The sequence below is a fragment of the Phyllostomus hastatus genome, unplaced genomic scaffold (assembly GCF_019186645.2).
Source record: "Phyllostomus hastatus isolate PE091 unplaced genomic scaffold, TTU_PhHast_1.1 phas_contig_36, whole genome shotgun sequence".
In the NCBI taxonomy this organism is placed as follows: domain Eukaryota; kingdom Metazoa; phylum Chordata; class Mammalia; order Chiroptera; family Phyllostomidae; genus Phyllostomus; species Phyllostomus hastatus.
In genome coordinates this window covers 1,538,118-1,560,026 of record NW_025333862.1, presented here as the reverse complement: position 1 = coordinate 1,560,026, position 21,909 = coordinate 1,538,118, and the positions used below count along the sequence as shown (strand labels likewise).

Below are 21,909 nucleotides of genomic sequence, written 5' to 3'. Positions count from 1 at the left end.
CTTAAATGAGTTTTCAATATCTGAGCAGACACATACTCAGTATAAATAGAAAAAAAAGCCCTATTATACACAATAAGTCAATAAATAAATAGCCTTATTTGTTTTATGTGTTGCCATATATAATGGACACCCATGTTTTTGGCCCCAACTTTCAAGCAAATAATCTTGTTTCAAATTTTTAATTTGATTATTTATTTATTTATATTTAGATACTTATTTTTTATTATAAAGGAATTTAGCATTTATTTTTGAACATGTTATGGTACAAGAAATTTTATGTAACAAATAATTACAAAACACAAGATCAGAAACAAGGTCTTTCAGGTACTACCATGTAAAATGCACATCCTTATATTTCCCTAAAAAATTTGGGCAAAAAGGTGCACATTACATATGGCAAAATACAGGTATATACAAGAAAACTAGGAAGCCAGTCTGATTTTATGTATACAAAAGACACTAGACACTCTAATAATTAGCTCTTATGCTTTTACATTTATGGTTTCATTATCACTGGAGTTTTATCACGGAAACTATTTTTCTGAGTTAATAGAACCAAAATTTCAGGATGTGTAAGTAGTGGTATAGGGAAAATAACCTGTTTCTCATTTTGTTTCTTCAGGCTATATATCCAACACTTCCTAAATTTTCTATGTTCACCATCCTTCTCTTGTAGAAATTTTTATCTATTGCCATCACAAACTCCAACAAAACATAAAGCAACAAACATCTTATTTTTTATGATTCAATAACTCAGATTCACTGATTCATGATTCAGCAACTTAGCTGTTCATCTGGGCAGTTTTTGTGGTCTCATCTGGTATTTTTAAGTTGCTGTAGTTATTTGGTGGTTCAGTTAAGTGGAGGATCTAAAATGGTCTTGTTCCCATGTCTGGGACCTTGGCAAGAATAATGAAGGCTTTCTCCATATGATATGCTATTTCATTATGCTATGCTTTTTTGTGTGTCAGTGTTCCAACAAGGTGAGAACAAAAGCTAAAATGCCTCTTGAGGTCTAAGTCCTGAAGCTAACAGAATACCATTTCTGCCATATTCTATTATTAAGCAAGTCACAGACCAAGTCAGGTCTAAAGCATGAGCAAATAGGGTCTGTGTCTTGAAAGGAGGATCTCATGGCAAAATAACATGGATACTTTTTCTTAATCTACCATAATAAGGATTAATCCAATACAGAGTTTATTCCTTGCTCTTTTGAAATGGGGCCCAAACAGCTATGATACAAAGAGTCATACACTCAGACACAAGAATGTAGAAAATTTTGTCTGGAGAAGAGTTGGAATGGAAAAGGAAATGGGAAGAAACAGGGAGATGAGGACTAGGGAGGTGGCCATATGGAAACTACTCAAAATTTTCAAGTATCAAAATAGGCTGGTGCTGCTAAATTAATGTAGTGTTCATAACTCTCATTGCTTCAGATAGTTTGCAAACATGTATGAAATTTTCTGTAAAACTAAATGTGCATGCATTTATGTATAATTCTGAATAGAAGAAAATTTCTGTCATTTGGTTTTTAAAGGTGTTAAGATCCCAAAAGTTTTAAGAACTACAGAATTAGTTTTAAAATATTGTTATACTTCACAAAGGGAATATTTTTCTTTTTCTTTGTTTCCAGGATTTTCAGTGTATAGTTAGCAGGCGTTGACAAGGTGGAGCTCTGAAAATAAAATCACAGTTGGCCAACTTGTGATGTTTTGCTCACGGCAGTCATATGCTAGACAAAATCTGACAGGTTGGATTTCTAGATTTTGGTGATGTAGATTAGATTAGAGCTAGGTAGCATGACTAACATAAATTTCAGTATCTTGCCATATAGTTATTCTTCACTTCTGACAAAGTATGAACCAGTGTGAAATGAGAGGTGTCTAAATAATGGAAAAATCTCACCTTTGCATAACTCTAGCATTTGTTTCCTGTCAAAGGAAAACCATCCTGAGCTGCCTTTGATTGAGTTAAAGCAGGAAGAGGTAAATGCTGCCTGGGAGCGTCTCCATGGGCTGGCTCTCCAGCGACGAAAAACACTGTCCAATGCTGCAGACCTCCAGCGATTCAAAAGGTGGAAGTGACCAGAGGGGAGAGGGGAAGGAATTTCAGGGAAAAGGGGAAGGGTTTCCAGGAACAAATATAAAGGACACATGGACAAAAACTAGGGGAGGGGAATGGGTAGGAGGTGGGGAGGGCTGGGGGGGAGCTGAGATGGGAGTAAAAGACAGGAAACTATACTTGAACAACAATTAAAATAAAAAAGAAGAATAAGTCTGGGCACTGAGTTATAGGAAACTGCAAGAGCATAATTTTCTGTCTACTGTTAGCAATTAGTAGCCAATATCTCAAAGAAAACCATAGGCTTGCCATTAAGGCAAGGAGGTAGAGAGTAGTTAAAAAAATGTAACCCACTCTATAGCCAATTTTGTGGTGGCTAGAGTCCAAAGCAAAAGTAATGGAAACTCTGGAAAGGCAAGAAGAGCAGATTAAGACTTGGATGAGGGTGGAAGGTGGACTTGGGAAGAATAAAGACATTCATGAAGTGCTGACCCAAACATGGGAAGTATATCTGGAGGCTCAACTATCAGGAAGCCCAGTTCTCTACATGTGAATGGAAACTATGAAAAGCAAGAAATCTTTGCAATACTTTTTTGCTAGGATGTAGGAAATAGGGTAATTTCCAACTGGGTAAACTAGATTGAACCTTTCTGTTTGACTCCTTTTGCCCTTGAATGTCTGCTATGTTCTCTTATTGGAGCTCATGTGGATGTCTGGCAGGGATGTGACTGAAGCCATTCAGTGGATCAAGGAAAAGGAGCCTCAACTCACCTCTGAGGACTATGGCAAAGACCTTGTTAGCTCTGAGGCACTGTTTCACAGTCACAAGGGACTTGAGCGAAACCTTGCTGTCATGGATGATAAGGTAAGACATTGATGGAGGAATGATTGGCCTCTTGAACTAGAAGAGGTATTTAGTGGCCACCTTACCTTCAAAGGACACAGTATATTTTCTCTTTCAATGAAATAGAAATTTTGTGGTCCTTGAATATACTTCTTCATTCTAGCTCATAACTTTCATTTGAATATTAGGTACACTTTATTTTCTAAAATTATTTTTTTAAAATATATAAAACTTACATTGCTTTAATATATGTAACATATAATATATAAGATACATATTATATATTGCATATAGCATACATGCATATTATATAATATGTAATATGTGTGCATACACATATGCACACACATGCATATAATATGCATGCCATATACATATGTGTGTATATAATATAGACATACATGTGTATACATATAATATAATATATGATGTGTAATATAACATGTATAATATACAAAACACATATAAACACACATGTGTTTTATATAAACACACATACATATATATGTTATATATGCACATATATAATATATATATACATGTGTATACATATGTGTGTGTGTTTTATATGTTATGTGCCATTGAATTGGCTCTAACTCCTGAAAATCCTGTAAATGAGTATTGTCCACAACATCCTATCCTAAATATCTCTGCTCAGCTCATATAGATTCATGCATATGGCTTTTTAATGGAGTCAATCCATTTATTAAATATATTATTTTATTTTTTCAATTATAGTTGTCTGCATTTACCCCTCACCACTCCCCCCACCCAATCCATTCCATATTATTTTTGTTCTTCCTCTTTTGCTGTTACCTTCCATTTGCCTAGCATTACTGTATTTTCTAAAGAATCCTGCCTTCTAATATCATGCCCAAAGTAGGGCATCTTCAGTTGAGTCATTTTTGTCCAGTGGTGTTTAAAGCTTAATTTGCCTACTTATTCATCTTTCTAGCATCCCAGGGTATTTGTAGAGCTCTCCTCCAATGCCATATTTTAAATGAATCAAATTTTCCTTATAAGCCTTCTTTAATATCCAGCTTTTACATCTATACATAATAATTGGGAATATGAGAGGTGTGGGTGGTTTTAGACCTGGTCTCTAGTAACACATCTTTGTTTTTGATAATCTTATTGAATGTTTTCATTGCAACCCTCCTGAGTATCAGCCTTCTCTAATTTCTTGTTTACAGTCTCCATTTGAATTGATGACTGAATGAAGATAAGCAAAATCTAATAATTTCAATGTCTTCATTGTCTATGTTAAACTTGTGTATTTATGCTGTAGTCATGATTTTTTCCTTGTCCAATTCACACAGTTTCACTTTCACACCTTCTTCATTCACTTTCACCAAAAGTTTTTCCAAATCATTGCCACTTTCCATAAATTAGAAGATGCTATCTTCATATCTTAATATTGATATTCTACCAACTTTCACTCTTGCTTACTCTGAATCCAGCCCTGTTTTTCATATAATATCTTCTGATCACAGGTTAAACAAATAGGGAGAGAAAATTCACCCTTGTTTGACATCTTTTCCCATAAGTGATCATTCTGACTTTTTATATTCTGTCCTGTCAGTGGCTTTCTGTCCATAATACAGGTTATGCATCAAGACAGTGATGTGCTGAGGCATATCCATTTCTCTCAGAGCAACACATAGCTTCTAATAATCCACACAGTCAATGAAAATAAAATATTTTTTACATGCTGGATTGATTTTATTTTATTTATTTATTTATTTATTCATTTTTTAAAATTACTTTATTGGTGAGGGACAAATACCATATGATCTCACCTTTAACTGGAACAAAATCAAACAAAATATAACCAGAGACATTGAAATAAAAAGAAAATAATTTTTAAAATTATATTTTGTTATTTAAAAAAACATGTTACAACCAAGAATGTTTGCTTAATTTCACTCAATACCCTGTGGTCCGAGTCTTTTCTTTCATCTAGCCATACTTTTTTTTTGTTGCAGCTGAATACTGTTTCTTTTTGTCCATCACTCAGTAGATAAGGAAAAAAAATCTATTTTACCCTTTTTGTAATAAATGCAAAGACACCTGAAGCACATTACTAAATCTACCTTTGGATTCTCTTTTAAAAAATGGAAAACCTCAGCTCCAACACTATGAGAGTAGACATAGGCATGCTAGATTTTGGAGCACACCTGTAGTCTTCAGTGATTCCCATCTTTACTTCCTTTCCTTGTGACTTTAACCATAACTTAAACCCTTACTCCCAAGTGTCTACAGCAGAGTCAGCTTGCAGAAAGATCCACACTTGCTCTATTTTAATAATAGATCTGTCCTTGGGTGCCATTTCCAGAAAATAGTCCATCATTCTTCTTTTTTTATTCCTGTTCATTTTGTTTTTGATATTTTTATAATAATGAATAATAATATTTCATGTTTGGTGAAAATGAACCAGTGATTTTTAACCTTTTTCATCTCATGGCACACACTAATTATTAAAATTCTGTAGCACAACAAAAATGATGTTTTTTGATGATCTGACAAAATAGGTGTAATTTTAATTGATTTATAAAAATAATAATAGTAATTATGCACCCTTTTTTCTCTACAGTGACTTTTTAAAAAATCAGGTTTCTGTATTTGTATATAAGGATTTCTGTTACCAAGGATTAACTAATCAGACACAATTTTATTATGTGATGTGATCAGGAAGATGCAATTCAATTGTATGACCTATGTATTATGGTGTAATATAGGGCATTCACACTAAACAGCTATTGTGTATGCTGTTGTCATTTTTTTATTTGACAATCTAAAACAAAAGAGGTCAATGCCCCTGACTAAATAGTCAACTATTGTATGTTTTAAAAATTCTTGTGGTATACTGGTTGAAAAATCACTGCCTTAGACAATACTTGATTTTAATTAGGTTTAACTACAGGACTAATAGTAACATGGAGAAATTCATCACATCCACAGTTCTTGCCTGATAACCCTGCTCCTCAGGAATTGTGCTGAAACTGAACTAGAATTATTGGCATTTCTTGTCCTCTTAAGCAGAAGTGTCTTTCTGCTTCCCACCATAATAATTATGGAAACAGTACAGAGGTTGCTGAAGGACAAACTTAAGTCCAAATCTTGTTTCTGACACTTACTAGCTCAGCGATCTGGAGCAAATAAAATACTAATCTCAGTTTTCACATAAAAGGCTACTAGGAATAATTTTTAATTTATTGTATTATTAAAGAAAGACTAAAACCGGAGAAATGCATGTGAAATTTTTTACAGAGTGAGAGACAAGAACTGCTCAGCAAATTATTATTAACATAGTGCATGAATATATTAATATAAATATATCAATAAATATGTATTAATAAATTATTATTTATATGGTTGGGGTTTTCTTTTGCTTCACTCCAATAGAACTTTGCCAGGAGAAATCAGAGTGCTTGGATTTCCCATTTGATTTCTTTTTCATCTTAAAGGTGAAGGAGTTATATGCCAAAGCAGACAAGCTGAAGCTTTCCCATCCTTCAGATGCACCTCAGATCCAGCAAATGAAAGAGGATCTAGTCTCCAACTGGGAGCGCATTCGTGCCTTGGCTACCAGAAGATATGCAAAGCTGCAGGCTTCTTTTTGGTGAAGAATCCCTTCTCTCTATTATTCTATTTATCTACAGGATCCAGGCATAATACTTAAAGCAGAAATAAAAGCATGAATGTGGTAAAACAATGACTGATCCAGATCTTCTGCCTGCTCAGTAGAGACCAAAAAAGTTTTAATTTGCCAAGGAAAGTCTTTTGTAAGCTGTTATAATACTTAGCATCACCTCTGCTCATCTGCACACCTTTTGTCTACTTCTGTTTGTTCAGTTGTAAGATGCTATGAAATGGCCCAGGGAGCTGGGCCATTTCAAGCAGCTAAAGAAATGTCAAAATCCTGTCTCTAACCAAAGAACACAAAGAAATTTCCAATCTAAATAGCATAAAAATAAATCTAGATTTATTTCCTGAGTATGGGTTGGCTTGTCATAAACTGACATCATTTCAGTAATTAATTTTATGGTTAGTCATTAAATCACCAGAAACTACTATGTCAAAATTAATGGTGAAGATCTAACTTTTTAAATAGTATTGTTGGTTTTTGTTTTTATTAATAGCTTAAGGATGAACTAAGTTACATAAGAATTCCTTACCCTAACTGTAGTCCCCACTTCTCACAAGGTACTTTCTATCATTTATATATTATGTGTTTATTTATTACCCTCATTGAGAGAACTTTACTTTAAGAATCTCTGGGGTTGACATGACTTTATGGTGTTTGGTATGTGATGCCTACATGCCTCATCACAAAATGATATATCTACATGAGAAATACAAAACCTAGAGTAAAGGACTTTCAAAGCTGCACAATAAAAGGAACAGGAAGTACATGTGGGGGAAGAAGGGGTAGAATTAGGGCAAGAAGCATGTTGCACCTTTAACTCAACCCAACCCTAACTGTTCATCTTTCAAAGTCAATTTACATCTGTTTTCTCCTTCCTGGCCTTTACCTTGCCTTTCCCACAGGTACCAGCGTTTCTTATCTGACTATGATGAACTCTCAGGCTGGATGAAGGAGAAGACTGCTCTGATCAATGCTGATGAGCTGCCCACAGATGTGACTGGTGGGGAAGCCCTCCTGGATAGGCATCAGCAGCATAAGGTAAAAAAGAAAAGTTCTCACCAATATGAAAAAAAAAAGAGGTGCCAAAAATGCCAGAAAGTTTCTTGCTGCATGTTAAGACATTTTGTCTTGTGACCACAGCATGAAATTGACTCTTATGATGACCGATTTCAATCTGCTGATGAGACTGGTCAAGCCCTGCTGGATGTCAGACATGAAGCCTCTGATGAAATTTGGGAAAAGGTAATCAGTTTAAAAGAATTTTTGAAATTTTGATCACAGTTAGCCCTCACTTAATCTCATAATACAATAATCTCTGAGTGGGAAGAGAATAGACATCATATAAAGATATTAGTAATGTGAACTCAAACACGGCTTCCTTAACATTGTTTTAGCTACACTGAGTAATTGAAATTCTCAGGACAAGATGTATGCTTTGTTACCTATGAATTTTTATTTCACCAACCTATATAATTTCATCAACATACATTCTACTGAATATGAAACCTCCATACCATTTTCCCTTGTCACATATAATCTGTTTCATTACTTTCCCATGCTCATCTCTAGACTGTGAATTCTATGAGGATAGACCTCATTTATCCTTGGGTTCCCTAAGGTGACCAGCACAGGGCTTTTTCTTTTCTCCTGAATACAATCTCAAATCAAACTGATTCTCCTCTTTCTGTGTTTTTAAAATTCACATTAAATAACAGAAGCTGAGATTGGGTGACTCAGTTGGTTGGAGTGTTATCCTATACACCAAAAAGGCTGTGGGTTCAATTCCTGTTCAGGACACATATCTAGGTTGCAGGTTCAATTTTGCCCATTCGAGATGTGTATGGGAGGGAACTGATCAATGTTTCTCTCTCACATTAATCTCTCTCTCTTCCCCTCACTCTAAAATTAATTAAAAACACCATATCCTCGTGTAAACACTAAAAACTTAAATAACTAGGAATCTTTGAATATTCAGAATTCCACTAATTAAAGAGTCAGGTTTGCCATCATTCTAACTTCCTAGATCACAGGGGCTCATCTTAACTCTCTGACTCTTGGGAGGGATTTTGCTCCAGTCAAAAAATTACAGGAACTATTGGGGTAATAATTAAGATACAATTCACAGGCTTCTTTGCCTCCAGTGTTATGTAATTGATGAGGGTAAAATAACCATAATTTGAATTTCCCCAGTACTTTATGGAAACATTATAATATGGATTTTATTATTAACATTTTTTTTTTGCCAGAGAACTAATAGGACCCTAAGTTCTTAAAAACCTACATATTATCCTGGAATTCTAAGAAGTTTTGCTGCTTTTTTCGTGGAGTTTTTGTAGAAGTTGTAATAAGCTAGAATTTCTTGGGTAAATGGTTGGGCGAAAACAGGCTTTTTATAGGTTTGATAATGACACTTTTCTCTTTTCTTGATGGATCTTATTCATTTTCAGAATAGAACACAAACTTCTGGGTTTAATAATTTAAGTGCTCTGTGAATTTGAAATTTAACAAATGTCTACTTTTTTAAGGCATGTCACTTTTTGGGAGCATTTTATGTAATATAATAATTATTTGGAGTAATTACTTATTTGTGGCATTATGTCCTCCTATAATTCTGATGCTCCCCATCAATTTTGAAATATCTGTTTGGTATATATACTTGCCACAATTCTACTCTTTGTTCTTTTCATTAAAGTTAATGTTTTTGTTAATTTATACATATTAAATGTACTGTACTTTTTTATTGCATTTATCCTATTTTTCTTATTCTACAGTTGTTTTCTTAGATGTTGAGGCCTAAATAGAAAAGCCCATTTCCTATTCATTTTTGTATCCTTTGAAAGGTCTTGTGCTTATTGAATGCTTGGTAATGTAGAATAAGATAAACTTGTTAAAAATATATATCTTCCTTTCCAAAGATGGAAATACTTGCCAACAACTGGGCTGCCCTCCTGAAACTGTGGGACAAGCGTCAACATCAATATGAGCAGTGCTTGGACTTGCACTTATTCTACCGTGACAGTGAGCAAGTGGACAGTTGGATGAGTAGACAAGAGGTAACAGGAAGTGTTCAGCAAGTGTCTAGAACTATTTCTCCACCCCTCATTTACCACCATTATTATTATCAACACTCTCACAACCACTTCTGTGGTCCTAAGCTTGTTCTAGGAACTGAAGAGTGAACTACAAAGAAAGATAAACCCTTTCTATAAGAATCTTACTATTACCTCATGGACAAATATATGAAAAGGTACCTAAACATAGTATAGAGAGTCTTTAACCTCTAATGAACATAAGGAAAATTAATATCAAATTGCAAAGGGGTTAAAAAGAGAAAGTTGTATGAGTCAGGCAGGGTTAACCAGAGATTTTTTAGAAGATATGAGTGGTCCTCTTGAGGCAGCTTTGAGAACTCAGAATGCTGCCTACATTGGTTGGCCAAATTCTATGTGAATAGACCTAGACACAAAGGTAGTAAAGTTGTATGCAAGGGTTAGGAAGACAGTCTGAAGCTGCTGCTATTTGAGGTTAGTCCCTGTCTAATATACTTTTTGTATTAATTATCACTTTTTCTCCAACTCCATCACCTCCTTCCTTAACTAGTCCTTGTTGCAAAGGTATATTCCAGAGGGATTTTTTTTTAACTAATGAGGCACAGCTGATGTGTGTTTTTCTGTCTTCTACAGGACTTCCTGGAAAATGAGGACCTGGGAAACTCCCTAGGTAGTGTAGAAACCCTTCTTCAGAAGCATGATGACTTTGAAGAAGCTTTCACTGCCCAGCAGGAAAAGATCACAGTAAGAAATGAGTCCTTGTTTGGACCTTGGCTTCATCTTTGTATATATCATATTATCCAACACTTACCCTTAGAGAGAATCACTCTTGTAACTATTGGACATAACATAGGGATTATCATAATTTTTGGGCTGCATGCTTTATTCTTTTTTTTATTATTGTTCAAGTACAGTATTCTCATTTTCTCCCCACCCCTCTCCCCCACCCCAGAGCCATCCTCACTTCCCACCTTCGATCCTATCCCCCTTTAGCTTTTACCATGTGTACTTTATATATGTTCTCTGAAGACCTTTCTACCCTTTTTCCCCATTAATCTCCTCCTTCTGCCCCCATTAATACACTCCCTCTGTGAATGTATTCTTTATTTCAATGTCTCTGGTCATATTTCCTTGCTTATTTGTTTTGTAGATTAGTTTATAGGAAATATTCTTAAGAGAAAACATTCAGAAAAATAACATACTAATTTCTACCAATATGTTTTTTATTCCACAAAGAATATTTTCATCCTATCCTCCTTGGCTTTGTCCATATGTCCTTTATACATTTTCCTTGACAACCCTTCTCCCTTTTAACTCCATTATCCCCCCCCACACACACACACACACATCTCCCCTCTGGTTACTGTCAGTTTTCTTAATTTCAATGTCTCTGGTTATATTTTGCTTGCTTGTTTGTTTTGTTGATTAGGTTCCACTTAAAGGTGAGATCATATGGTATTTGTCTTTCACTGCCATGCTTATTTCACTTAGCATAATGCTCTCCAGATCCATTCATGCTGTTGCAAAGGGTAGAATCTCCTTCTTTCTTTCTGCTGTGTAGTATTCCATTATGTAAATGTATCACAGTTTTTCGATCCATTCATTTACTGATGAGTACTTAGGTTGCTTCCAGCACTTGGCTATTGTAAATTGTACTGCTATAAACAATGGAGTGCACAGGTTCTTTGGAATTGGTGTTTGAGGACTCTTAGGGTATAATCCCAACAGTTGAATTGCTGGGTCAAAAGGCAGTTTCAATCTATGAAGAATACATGGGAAAAACAAAGTGTGGTATGGTCAAAGGTGGGAAGTGGGGATGGCTGGGGTGAGGGGGGATGCTTGGGGGGGGGAAATTGAGACAACTGTATTTGAACAACAATGGAAAATGTTTAAAAAAGGCAGTTCTGGTTTTTGTTTTCTGAGAAAATTCCATACTGTTTTCCACAGTGACTGTACCAGTCTGCATTCCCACCAAGAGTGTACTAGGGTTCCCTTTTCTCCACAACCTTGCCAGCAATTGTTTGTTGATTTGTTTATGATAGCCATTTTAACCAATGTGAAGTAGTATCACATTGTGGTTTTAATGTACATCTCTCTGATTGCTAGTGATGCTGAGCATCCTTTCATATGTCATTGGGCTCTCTGTATGTCCTCCTGGGAGAAGTGTCTTTTCAAGTCCTTTGCCCATTCTTTAACTGGGTTGTTTGTCTTCTTGGAGTGGAGTCATGTGCGTTCTTTATATATTTTGGAGAACAAACCCCTGTCTGAAGTATCACTTGCAAATATATTTCCCAGATGGTTAGTTTCCATTTCATTTTGCTGATGTTGTCTTTAGCTATGCAGAAACTTTTTATTTTGATGAAGTCCCATTTGTTTATTCTTTTATTTATGTCCCTCACACTAGGGGTCATATTGATGAAAATATTGCTCTGTGGAATATCTGAGATTTCCCTGCCTAGTTCTGCTCTAGGACTCTAATGGTGTCATGACTTATATTTAAATATTTTATTCATCTTGAGTTTATTTTTGTATATGGTGTAAGTTGGTGGGCTGAGGTGTAGACAATTATACTTCAACAACAATAAAAAAGAGAGAGAAAACATAATCAGAATTGAATTTGTACAATGAATGTAAGATGAGCAGGTGGGCTGATTTATACAATTTTAACCCCATGACCTGGTTTGTAATGAAAATGTTATAATCAGCTGAAAAAAAAGAATATTTAGAATTCTTTTTTCAAGATTTAGTGACTTTTTTGGTAAAGTAAATGATTGTTTTTTATTCTGTATAAACAGAAACTATCTGATCCATGTTTGGTGTAGTATTATTACTTAAAAGTTTGAAATGTACTATTTTTAAGGTTTTTCCTTTCTAGTAATATCTGTAGTTTGCTCTAAGAATAACTAAGTAATATTTATTATGTTCCATTATAAGCATATCTTCATCTCTGTTCCTCAATTAATGCATATATATGCACACACACATATATATGTACACATATATATGTATAGTGAGCCTTAAGATATTGTATAATATCCAGCAGAGCCCAGAGAAATGTAAGAAAAAAGTGATTAGTTCAATATGTTGTATGTTTTTGGCTCTCTCCTAGGATGGTACTGGTTTATTTTTTTTTTCATAAATTACTTCATTGTTGTTCAATTACAGTTGTCTGCATTTTCTCCCCACCACTCCATGTCCCCAACCAAACTCACCTCCCTTCCTTGCTTCCCCTGTCCCCCTTGGTTTTGTCTATGTGTCCTTTATAGTAGTTTCTGAAAACCTTCTCCCCATAGTCCCCTCCCACTCCCCTCTGGCTGTTGTTAGATTGTTCTTAATTTCAATGTCTCTGGTTTTATTTTGTTTGTTTTTTTCTTGTGTTGATTATGTTCCAGTTAAAGGTGAGATCATATGGTATTTGTTCCTTACCAGGTGGACTTATTTCACTTAGCATAATGCTCTCCAGTTCCATAGGATGGTACTGATTTAAACCCACACACAGGCAAATGTGCAATCATCATTGCAACAACAAAAATAACCAAATTCTAAGTCTTCTGTATCAATCTTCAGCTACATATTTTTTGTTTGTTTTCATTGGTAAGAGCTAATGGTGTAAAATAATGTTATTGCTTATGAAGTGCTGTCATTAATTTTAGATCATTTTATTAATCTCAATTAGTTAATCCATCTTCAGCTTTAGAGATTTGGAGGATCCATAATTATATGAATATGAGTAAAAATTTACCTCTACAGACATATGAGCAACTAGCTGGTGACAGCTGATCTTGGGCCTTTGGACCCAAGATCCTGGACCTTTGCTGACCTGCCTCAGACTTGATACTGGTAACAGCTATCTACAGTTTGCAGTGTGCCCCCTTCCACATGCATTAAGGACCAGCACAGGCAACTGCCAACCACAGATCACTTTGTAGTTCTAAGCAGGTCCTACACAGGCTGCATCTAATATTGATCTGCACTGAAGTCCCTCCAAAGAAGACACAGAACTACCACATTTAGTAGCCAGTTTAATATCACAACAAAGCACCACCCAATTAGCTGCACGAGTGGCAGACAACAAGGAGGTCTTTACAGGCACAAAATTCCACTGGGGCAAATCTCACCCCCTAAGATCAGTCCCTGAACAGAAGCTACTATTCTGTGGTCATGACCATTTCTAAAAGCCAGGCAGTCTGAGGCTCATTCCAAACCAATGACATGCTGCCTGCAATTGAGGGTCAACTAGAACAAAAGGGTATGAAAACCCACACAAGGAACAATCCTGGAGCACCTGGCTCAGGTGATCAGAGAGACTGCATCACTAGGCTCCAAAGAACACCAAATGAATAAGGTCACCCAGCTAAGAATGAGAGATATAACATATTTATCTAATACATAGAAACAAACACATAGAGGAGCTAAAATGGGGAAATAAAGAATATATCCCAAATGAAAAAACAGAAAATATCTCCAGAAAAGGAACTAAATAAAATGGAAGTAAACAATCTACTATATATGGAGTTCAAAACACTGGTTATAAGAGTGTTCAAGGAACTTAGGGGAAAAATAGAATGATTTAATGAGAAATGCAGCAAAGAGATAGTAAACATAAAAAAGGATATACAAAACATAACCATAAGAAAGAAACAGTCAGAAATAAAGAATACAATAACTGAAATGGAGAATACTCTAGAAGGAATACACAAAAGACTAGATGAAACAGAGCAGTGAATCAATGATTTGGAGCACAAGGTAACAAAAATGACCTAATCAGAAGAGCAAAAAGAAAAAGATAAAAGGATGCAAAGAAATGAGGATTGTTTAAAAGACTTTAAAAATGAAACACAACAATATAGCCATAGCCATACTTTGTCATAGCCATACCAGAATAAGAGAGATAGAGCAAGGGACTGAGAATATGTTTGAAAAAATAATTACTGATTTTTTTTAGTCTTGTGAAAGAAAAACATACAAATCCAGGAAGCATAGAGAATTTCCAAGAGGATGAACCCAGAGTGGCCCATATCAAGACACTTCATAATTAAAATGGCAAATATTAAAAACATAGAGAATCTTGAAAGTAACAAGAAAAAGATAGTTACCTACAAAGAAGCTCTCATAAGACTGTCAGCTGATTTCTCAACAGAAACTTTTCAGGCCAAAAAAATAGGTAAAAAATATACAAAGTGGTGAAACCCAAGAACTTACAACCTAGGCCACTTTACCAAGCAAGGCTATTATTTAAAATTTAAAAAAGAAATAAAGACCTTCCTAGGAAGAAAAACCTAAAGGAGTTTATCACCACTGAACCAGTATTACAAGAAATGTTAAAGAAAATTCTAGAAGAAAATAGAAGAAGAAGGAGTAGGAGCAGGAGAAAGAGAAAAGGAATATAAATATGAATAATAAAATGACAATAAGTAATATCTATCAATCACCAATCCAAATGTAAATAGATTAAATACTTGAATCAAAACATATAGATCAACTAAATGCAGTAGAAAGAAAGAAAGAGCTCCTACCTTTTGCAACAGTGTGGATGGAGGTAGAGAACATTATGCTAAGTGAAATAAGCAAGGCAGTGAAAGACAAATAGCTTGTCTTTGTCTTTCTCACCTTTCTCATATGATCTCACCTTTAAGTGGAACCTAATCAATGAAACAAACAAGCAAGCAAAATATAACCAGAGACATTGAAATTGAAAACAGCCTGACAGTAGCCAGAGGGGAGGTGGGAGGGTATAATGGGAGAAAAGGAGGGAAGGCTTCAGGTATATCTATAAAGGACACATGGACAACCAAGGGAAGTGGAATCATGGGAGGGAGGTGGGGATGGCTGGTGGGGGGATTTGAGGGGGGAAATGCAGACACTTGTACTTGAACAACCATAAAAGAAAAAAGAAAACAACATCCATATGTGTGCTTCTAGAAGAAAACCACAAGAACTGATGTCAGAGAAATAAGACATGAGAAGTGCCCTTAGTCTCCCCCCTGGAAATTTCAACAATCTGAACAACTATAATTTAAACAGAGATTCCCTGCTTGACACACAAACATGTCTGAGATATTTGTGCACAGAAACTTCCAGAGATGGGCAAGTGGGAGTACACCAGGTAGGTGGGAAGGGAGAAGGCCAAGATGGTTCCAGGACACAGTCTAGATATTGCAGCTCAGAGCTCACTGTGGGTCTCAGCCAAGTGAGGAGAGGAATCAGATTGCTGCTGGCAATCTCTTTATCCAGGAAGAGCATAATGATATAATTAGCATTCTCAAGGGAATGGTCAGTATGCAGTGTAGCTAACCCCAGGGACCTGGACAGGAATGAAATACAGAGCCGTGGCCATAGTTGTCTGGCAATTGCCATTACCAGAGAGAAAAGCAAAGCCACAGAGCCTGGCCAACTCACTTCACCCTCCCAGAGCTACCATCTGATCCCAGAAAAATCTGTACCAGTGAGTGTCCAGTTGTACATTATCTGCTAACTTGAGAACTAGAACTACAGAATTTTTCCCCTAAGGAAAAATTGCACTCTCTGACTAATTCCACAGAAAGATGGAAATATAGAGTAGGGGTTGCTGAGGTCTGCCAGTCACCATTATTGGGAGAACAAAACCACAAAGGCATTGGCCAACCTCCTAAAGCTCACTGCATTTCCACTTATCACAGCAGCACTACCAGCAGCAAACCCCCAGGGACAGCACTGGGGGTTTATTGTTTTGGAACCCAATCAAGTACCATATTCCCCTGCTGGGTTGGTGCCCTGAGACAAAGGAGACCTGATCATAGAGAAGATGTACACCCTCCCACAGAACAAAGAATATCTTCCACTACTGCACCACAGAATTGTGAAAAACCAGAGTAGTGTAAGAGAAACAAAAACTACTTGTGCTTCAGCTCCACCTACTAGAAAAGAGTAGAAAGGCTTCTTATAAATCTACTAGAAAAGTGCTATTCATACAGAGATGTGTAGACAGAGAAGAAAGCCATCAGCTCCAAGACTGAACAAGGTAATGAAGGAGCTCAGAAAGAAAATTAAAAATCTCCAGGAAATAAACTAAAATACATGAAATATGTGACTTAAATGAAAGCAAATTCAAAGTCATAGTTCTGAAGAAAAATTAACAAGATTCAAGAACATACAGATAAATAGTTCAATAAAGTCAAATATAAAATCAGTGAACAAAGCTAGTACTTTGCCTAAAAGATTGAAACTTAAAAAATAGAAATTTTTGAGATAAAGAACCTAATAAAAGAGATAAATAATGAACTAAGAAGCTTAAGAAATAGAGCTGAGCAGATGGAGGAAAGAATTCATAATATTGAAGGTAGACATCCAGAAATGCTGCAGATGGGGGAATAAAGAAACATTGGCATAAAAACTAATAAAAGAACTCTGTGAGAACTGACTCCATCAGAAAGAGTAATGCAAGAATAATAAACACCAGAAAAAGTAGCAACAAAGAAGGGAACAGAAAGTCTATTCAAGCAAATAGTAGATGAAAACTTTCCAAATCGATGGAAAGAGCTAGATCCTCAAATCAAAGAAACAAACAGACCACCTAATTATCTCAATTGAAAAAGACCTTCTACAAGGCACATTGTATTAAAACAGCAGAAAATTAATGACGAAAAAAGAAGCAGCGAAGGAAAAGAAGACCTTAACATATAAAGAAAATCATATTAGATTATCATGAGATTTCTCAGCAGAAACCCTGGAACTTAGGGTAGAGTGGAATCAAATATCAAACTACTGAAAGATAGAAATTACCAGCCAAAAACAATATATTTAGCAATGTTATCCTTTAGATATAGAGGAGAAATAAAGAGTTTTCCAGATACACAGAAGCTTAGGGTATTCAACAACAGAAGACCTCCATTTCAGGAAATACTCAAGGATGTTATTCTACCTGAAACAAAGAAAAAAAGGACACAAACTGTAAGATCACCTTTTAAGCAGGGTATTACAACCCTTTTTTAGAAAAGAATACTATACACATAATTATCACATAAGGGTTGAAAGAGGTTAAAACATTTAAAAAAAGAGAAAGGAAGGATGCAACTGCTACTGAAATTTGGAAATGAACTCACGGCATATATAGAGATGATTCGTGACAATAAAAATGTAAAGAGAAGAATATAAAGGTATGAATTTCCAATGGTTTTGAAGATAAGATTCATTTAGAAGAAAAAAGTCTACTGAATATTGGAAACATTCTTTTTTAAATTTTATTATTTTTTCAATTATTGTTCAGGTACAGTTATTTCCATTTTCTCTCCACCACTTTGCCCTGCCCCACCCACCACCAACACACATCCTCAATCTTTCCCCTCTTTGGCTTTGTCCATGGGTCCTTTATACATGCTCCTTCATGACCCTTCCACTTCTTTCCCTTGTTATCCCCCTAACCCTACCCATCTTATCACTGTCATTTTGTTCTTTATTTCAGTATCTGTGGTTATATTTTGCTTGCTTGCTTGTTTTGTGGATTAGGTTCCACTTAAAGGTGAGATCATATGAAATTTTTCTTTCACTGCCTGGCTTATTTCATTTACATAATGCTCTCTGTTCCATCCATGCAGTCAAGAAGGGTAAGATCTCCTTCAATGTTTTAACTGTGCAGTATTCCATTGTGTAAATGTACCATGGTTTTTGATCCACCCTATTACTCATTCACTGATGGGCACTTAGGTTGCTTCCAGAATTTGGCTGTTGTATACTGTACTACTATAAACATTGGGGTGCATAGGTTCTTTTGAATTGGTGTTTAAGGATTCTTAAGGTATAATCCTGGCAGTGGAATTGTCATGTCAAAAGGCAGTTCCATTTTTAGTTTTTTGAGGAAATTCCATACCACTGTTTTCCATAGTGCTATACCAGTCTGCATTCCCACCAACAGTGCACTAGGGTTCCCTTTTCTCCACAACCTCTCCAGCACATGTTGTTTGTTGATTTGTTTATGATTGCCTTCTGACTGGTGTGAAGTGGTATCTCCTTGTGGTTTTAATTTCCATCTCCCTGATGATTAGTGATGCTGAGCATCCTTTCATATAACTCTGGGCCCTCTGTATGTCCTCTTTTGGAGAAGTGTCCATTCAGGGCCATTTCATCTTTTTTATTGTTTATTTCATCATTTGTCTTCCTGGAGTGGAATTGTGTGAGTTCTTTATGTATTTTGAAGATCAAACCTTTATCCACAATTACATTGGCAAACATATTTTTCCATACAGTTGGTTCCCTTTGTATTTTGCTGATGTTTTCTTTAGCTGTGCAGAAGTTGTCTTTTTTTATCTGATGAAGTCTCATTTGTTTATTCTTTCCTTTATGTCCCTTGTTCAAGGGGACAGATTGGTGAAAATATTGCTTCATGAGATATCTGAGATTTTCCTCCCTATGTTCTTCTCTAGGAATTTTAATGGTATCACAATTTACATTTAAGTGTTTTTTATGTCTAATTTTTATTCTGAAATGTAAAGTTTTTCTCAATTAAAGTACAGTTGAAATACAATATTGTAGTAGTTTCAGGTATAGAACATGGTGAGATTTAACATTTATATACCTTAAAAAGTGATCACCACAAGAAGTCCACTATCTATCTGTCACCATACAAAGTTATTGTGATATTGATATTAATAATCCTTATGCTGTATTTTACATTCCCATGACTTATTTACAAGTTTGTACCTTCTAATCCCCTTAGCATTTTTGCCCACCACCCAACCCTCTGGCAATTATCAGTTTTTCTATATCTATGGGTCAGTTTGTCCTGTTTATTCATTTTAGTTTTTTAGATTCCACCCCTAAGTGAAATGATACAGTATTTGTCTTTCTCTGACTTAATTGCACTTAGCATAATACCCTATAGGTCAATCCATGTTGTTGCAAATGGCAAGATCCATTTCTTATTATGACTATGTAACATTCCAGTGTATTGTGTGCATTGCACACATCCACTTCTTTATCCATTCATCTAGTGATGAATGACTGGGTTGCTTCAATAACTTGGCTACTGTAAATAATACTGCAGTAAACAGAGGTTCATGTATGTTTTGGATTGTTCCACTTCTGAGGGCTTATCTGAAGAAAACAATTGCTGGGTCCTTCTTTGTCTCTTGTTTTAGAGCCTTTGTTTTAAAGTCTTTTTGATATAAGTATTTCTACTCCAGCTTCTCTCTCTTTTTTATTTCCATTTATGTGAAATATCTTTTCCATTTATTTATTTCCAGTCTCTGTGTGTCTTTCAATCTGGAGTCTCACGTAGTCAGTATATGTAGGGACCTTTATTAAACCATTTAGTCATCCTGTTTTTGCAATGGAGCACTTAGTTAACTTCAACTGAAGTAATTATTGATAGGTATGTGCTTATTGCCATTTTAATTGTTTTCATATTACATTTATAAGTGGTTGGTCTACTATCTTTACTATATGTTTGCCTTTGCCAGAACATATTTTTTCATCTTATTTCTAGTTTTGGCCTTTTCCACTTAAAGAATTCCCTTTAACATTTCTTGTAATGCTGGTTTAGTGGTCATGAACTCCTTTAACTTTTGCTTGTCTGAGGAAATCTTGATCACTCCTTCTATTCTGAATGATAACCTTGCCGAGTAAAATATTCTTGGTTGTAGGTTTTTTCTTTCATTATATTGAATATATCATGCCACTCCTGTCTGACCCACAAAGTTTCTGTTGAAAAGTCAGCTGACATTCTTATGGGAATACCCTTGTATGTAACTAGTTGTTTTTCTCTTGCTGCTTTTAATATTCTCTCTTTATCTGACTTTCAACCACTTAATTATAATGTGTCTTGGTGTGGGTCTCTTTGGGTTCATCTTGTTTGGGATTCTCTGTGCTTCCTGGACTTGGATAACTGTTTCCTTTGCCAAGTTAGGAAAGTTTTCAGCCATTATTTCCTCAAATAGGTTTTCTGTCTATTTCTCTCTCTCTTTTCCTTCTGGGACCCCCATGATTCAAGTGTTAGTATGCTTCATGTTCTCCCATAGATCTCTTATGCTGTCTCCATTCTTTTTAATTCTTTTTTCTTTTTGATCTTCCAGTTGAGTGACTTCCACTATCCTGTTTTCCTGATTGCTGATTCATTCTTCTGTGTCATCAGATCTGCTGTTGATTCCCTGCAGTGATTTTTTTTTTTCATTTCAATTGTTACGTTCTTCAGTTCTGTTATATCCTTTCTTAGAATTTTTAGGTCTTTGTTTGAGTTGCTGAAGTTCTCACTGGGTTTCTTTGTTTGTCTGCACAGTTGAAAGAGCATCTTCATGATTGTTATTTTGAACTCTTCATCTAGTAGACAGCTGACCTCAGTTTCATGTAGTTCTTTTCCTGGGGTTTTATTCTGTTTTTGTTGTTGTTGTTGTTTGTTTGGAACATATTCTTTTCTATCTTCATTTTGCCTGTTTGTTTTTATGTATTGTATTAGGTAGTTAAGCTAAATCTCTTGGTCTTGAAAAAGTGGCCTTAGTTTCCCATGGGGCCCTAATTTCAATGTCTCCCTTGTTACCAGAGCCAGATGGCCTAGAGGGGGGACTAGTATAGCCTCCTGTTGTGGCTGGGCCACAACTTATGTGGACACACTAGCAGACAAGGCTGCTATCTGGCCTGCTGGATGTGCAGGCTCACAACTATTGCAGGGTCACTGATATGCAAAGCAAGGCTCTGATGTGGTGGGCTGCAAAGCCCACCCCCACTGTCGCAGACACATTGCTGTGTTCTGGTGCTGAGTGATGCTGCCCACTGTGTGTGGCAGGGCAGGAAGTGCTTTGGAGGGGTGCTACCCTGGGTAGGCCCTCAGGGAACTGCCAGGGTGGGGTGAACAGTGTAAGCAAGGTTAATGGACAGTGTCAGACAAGCCAGGTTAAAGGAAGGGGGAAAATGGTACCCACCAGCACCTGTGGCATGAGCAAGTTCCAACAGATCCCTGTCCCTCCAGAACATACCCTAAAATTAGTCAATGAATCACCTTCACATATGACCTAGCTGCTTTTTAAACTGCTCCCTCTGTGCCAGAACTTGGAAAGAGCACAACATGGGCTTCCTACAGGTCTTCGGCTCTCCGAGATGTAAGCCTTGCTGGTTTTCAAAGACAGATGTTATGAGGACTCCACTGCCTGGTTCAGGTCAACCAGTTTAAGTCTCAGACCCTTCGCACTTCAGGGACAACCTCTGAGATTGTGATAACCATCGCACTTGTGAGTCACTGCATGAGGAGTAAAGAGTAGGGTAGGTGCTGACTAGGCTTAGTCAGAGGGGTGCTTAGTCAGCACCCTTTTCAATGTGGCTTTTACTTTATATCTATAGTT

General features: G+C 36.0%; 1 protein-coding gene across 1 annotated transcript in view; it reads left to right on the top strand.

Annotated features, from left to right (window-relative positions):
* The window catches only part of SPTA1 (spectrin alpha, erythrocytic 1), a 181,203-nt gene that overhangs the window by 5,992 nt on the left and 153,302 nt on the right, over window positions 1-21,909 (top strand). Inside the window, exons 6-12 of the mRNA XM_045841426.1 lie at window positions 1,941-2,074; window positions 2,782-2,926; window positions 6,373-6,527; window positions 7,457-7,592; window positions 7,695-7,796; window positions 9,470-9,607; window positions 10,238-10,348. Of these exons, the coding sequence (XP_045697382.1) occupies window positions 1,941-2,074; window positions 2,782-2,926; window positions 6,373-6,527; window positions 7,457-7,592; window positions 7,695-7,796; window positions 9,470-9,607; window positions 10,238-10,348 (921 nt within the window). The remainder of the gene's footprint in view (window positions 1-1,940; window positions 2,075-2,781; window positions 2,927-6,372; window positions 6,528-7,456; window positions 7,593-7,694; window positions 7,797-9,469; window positions 9,608-10,237; window positions 10,349-21,909) is intronic.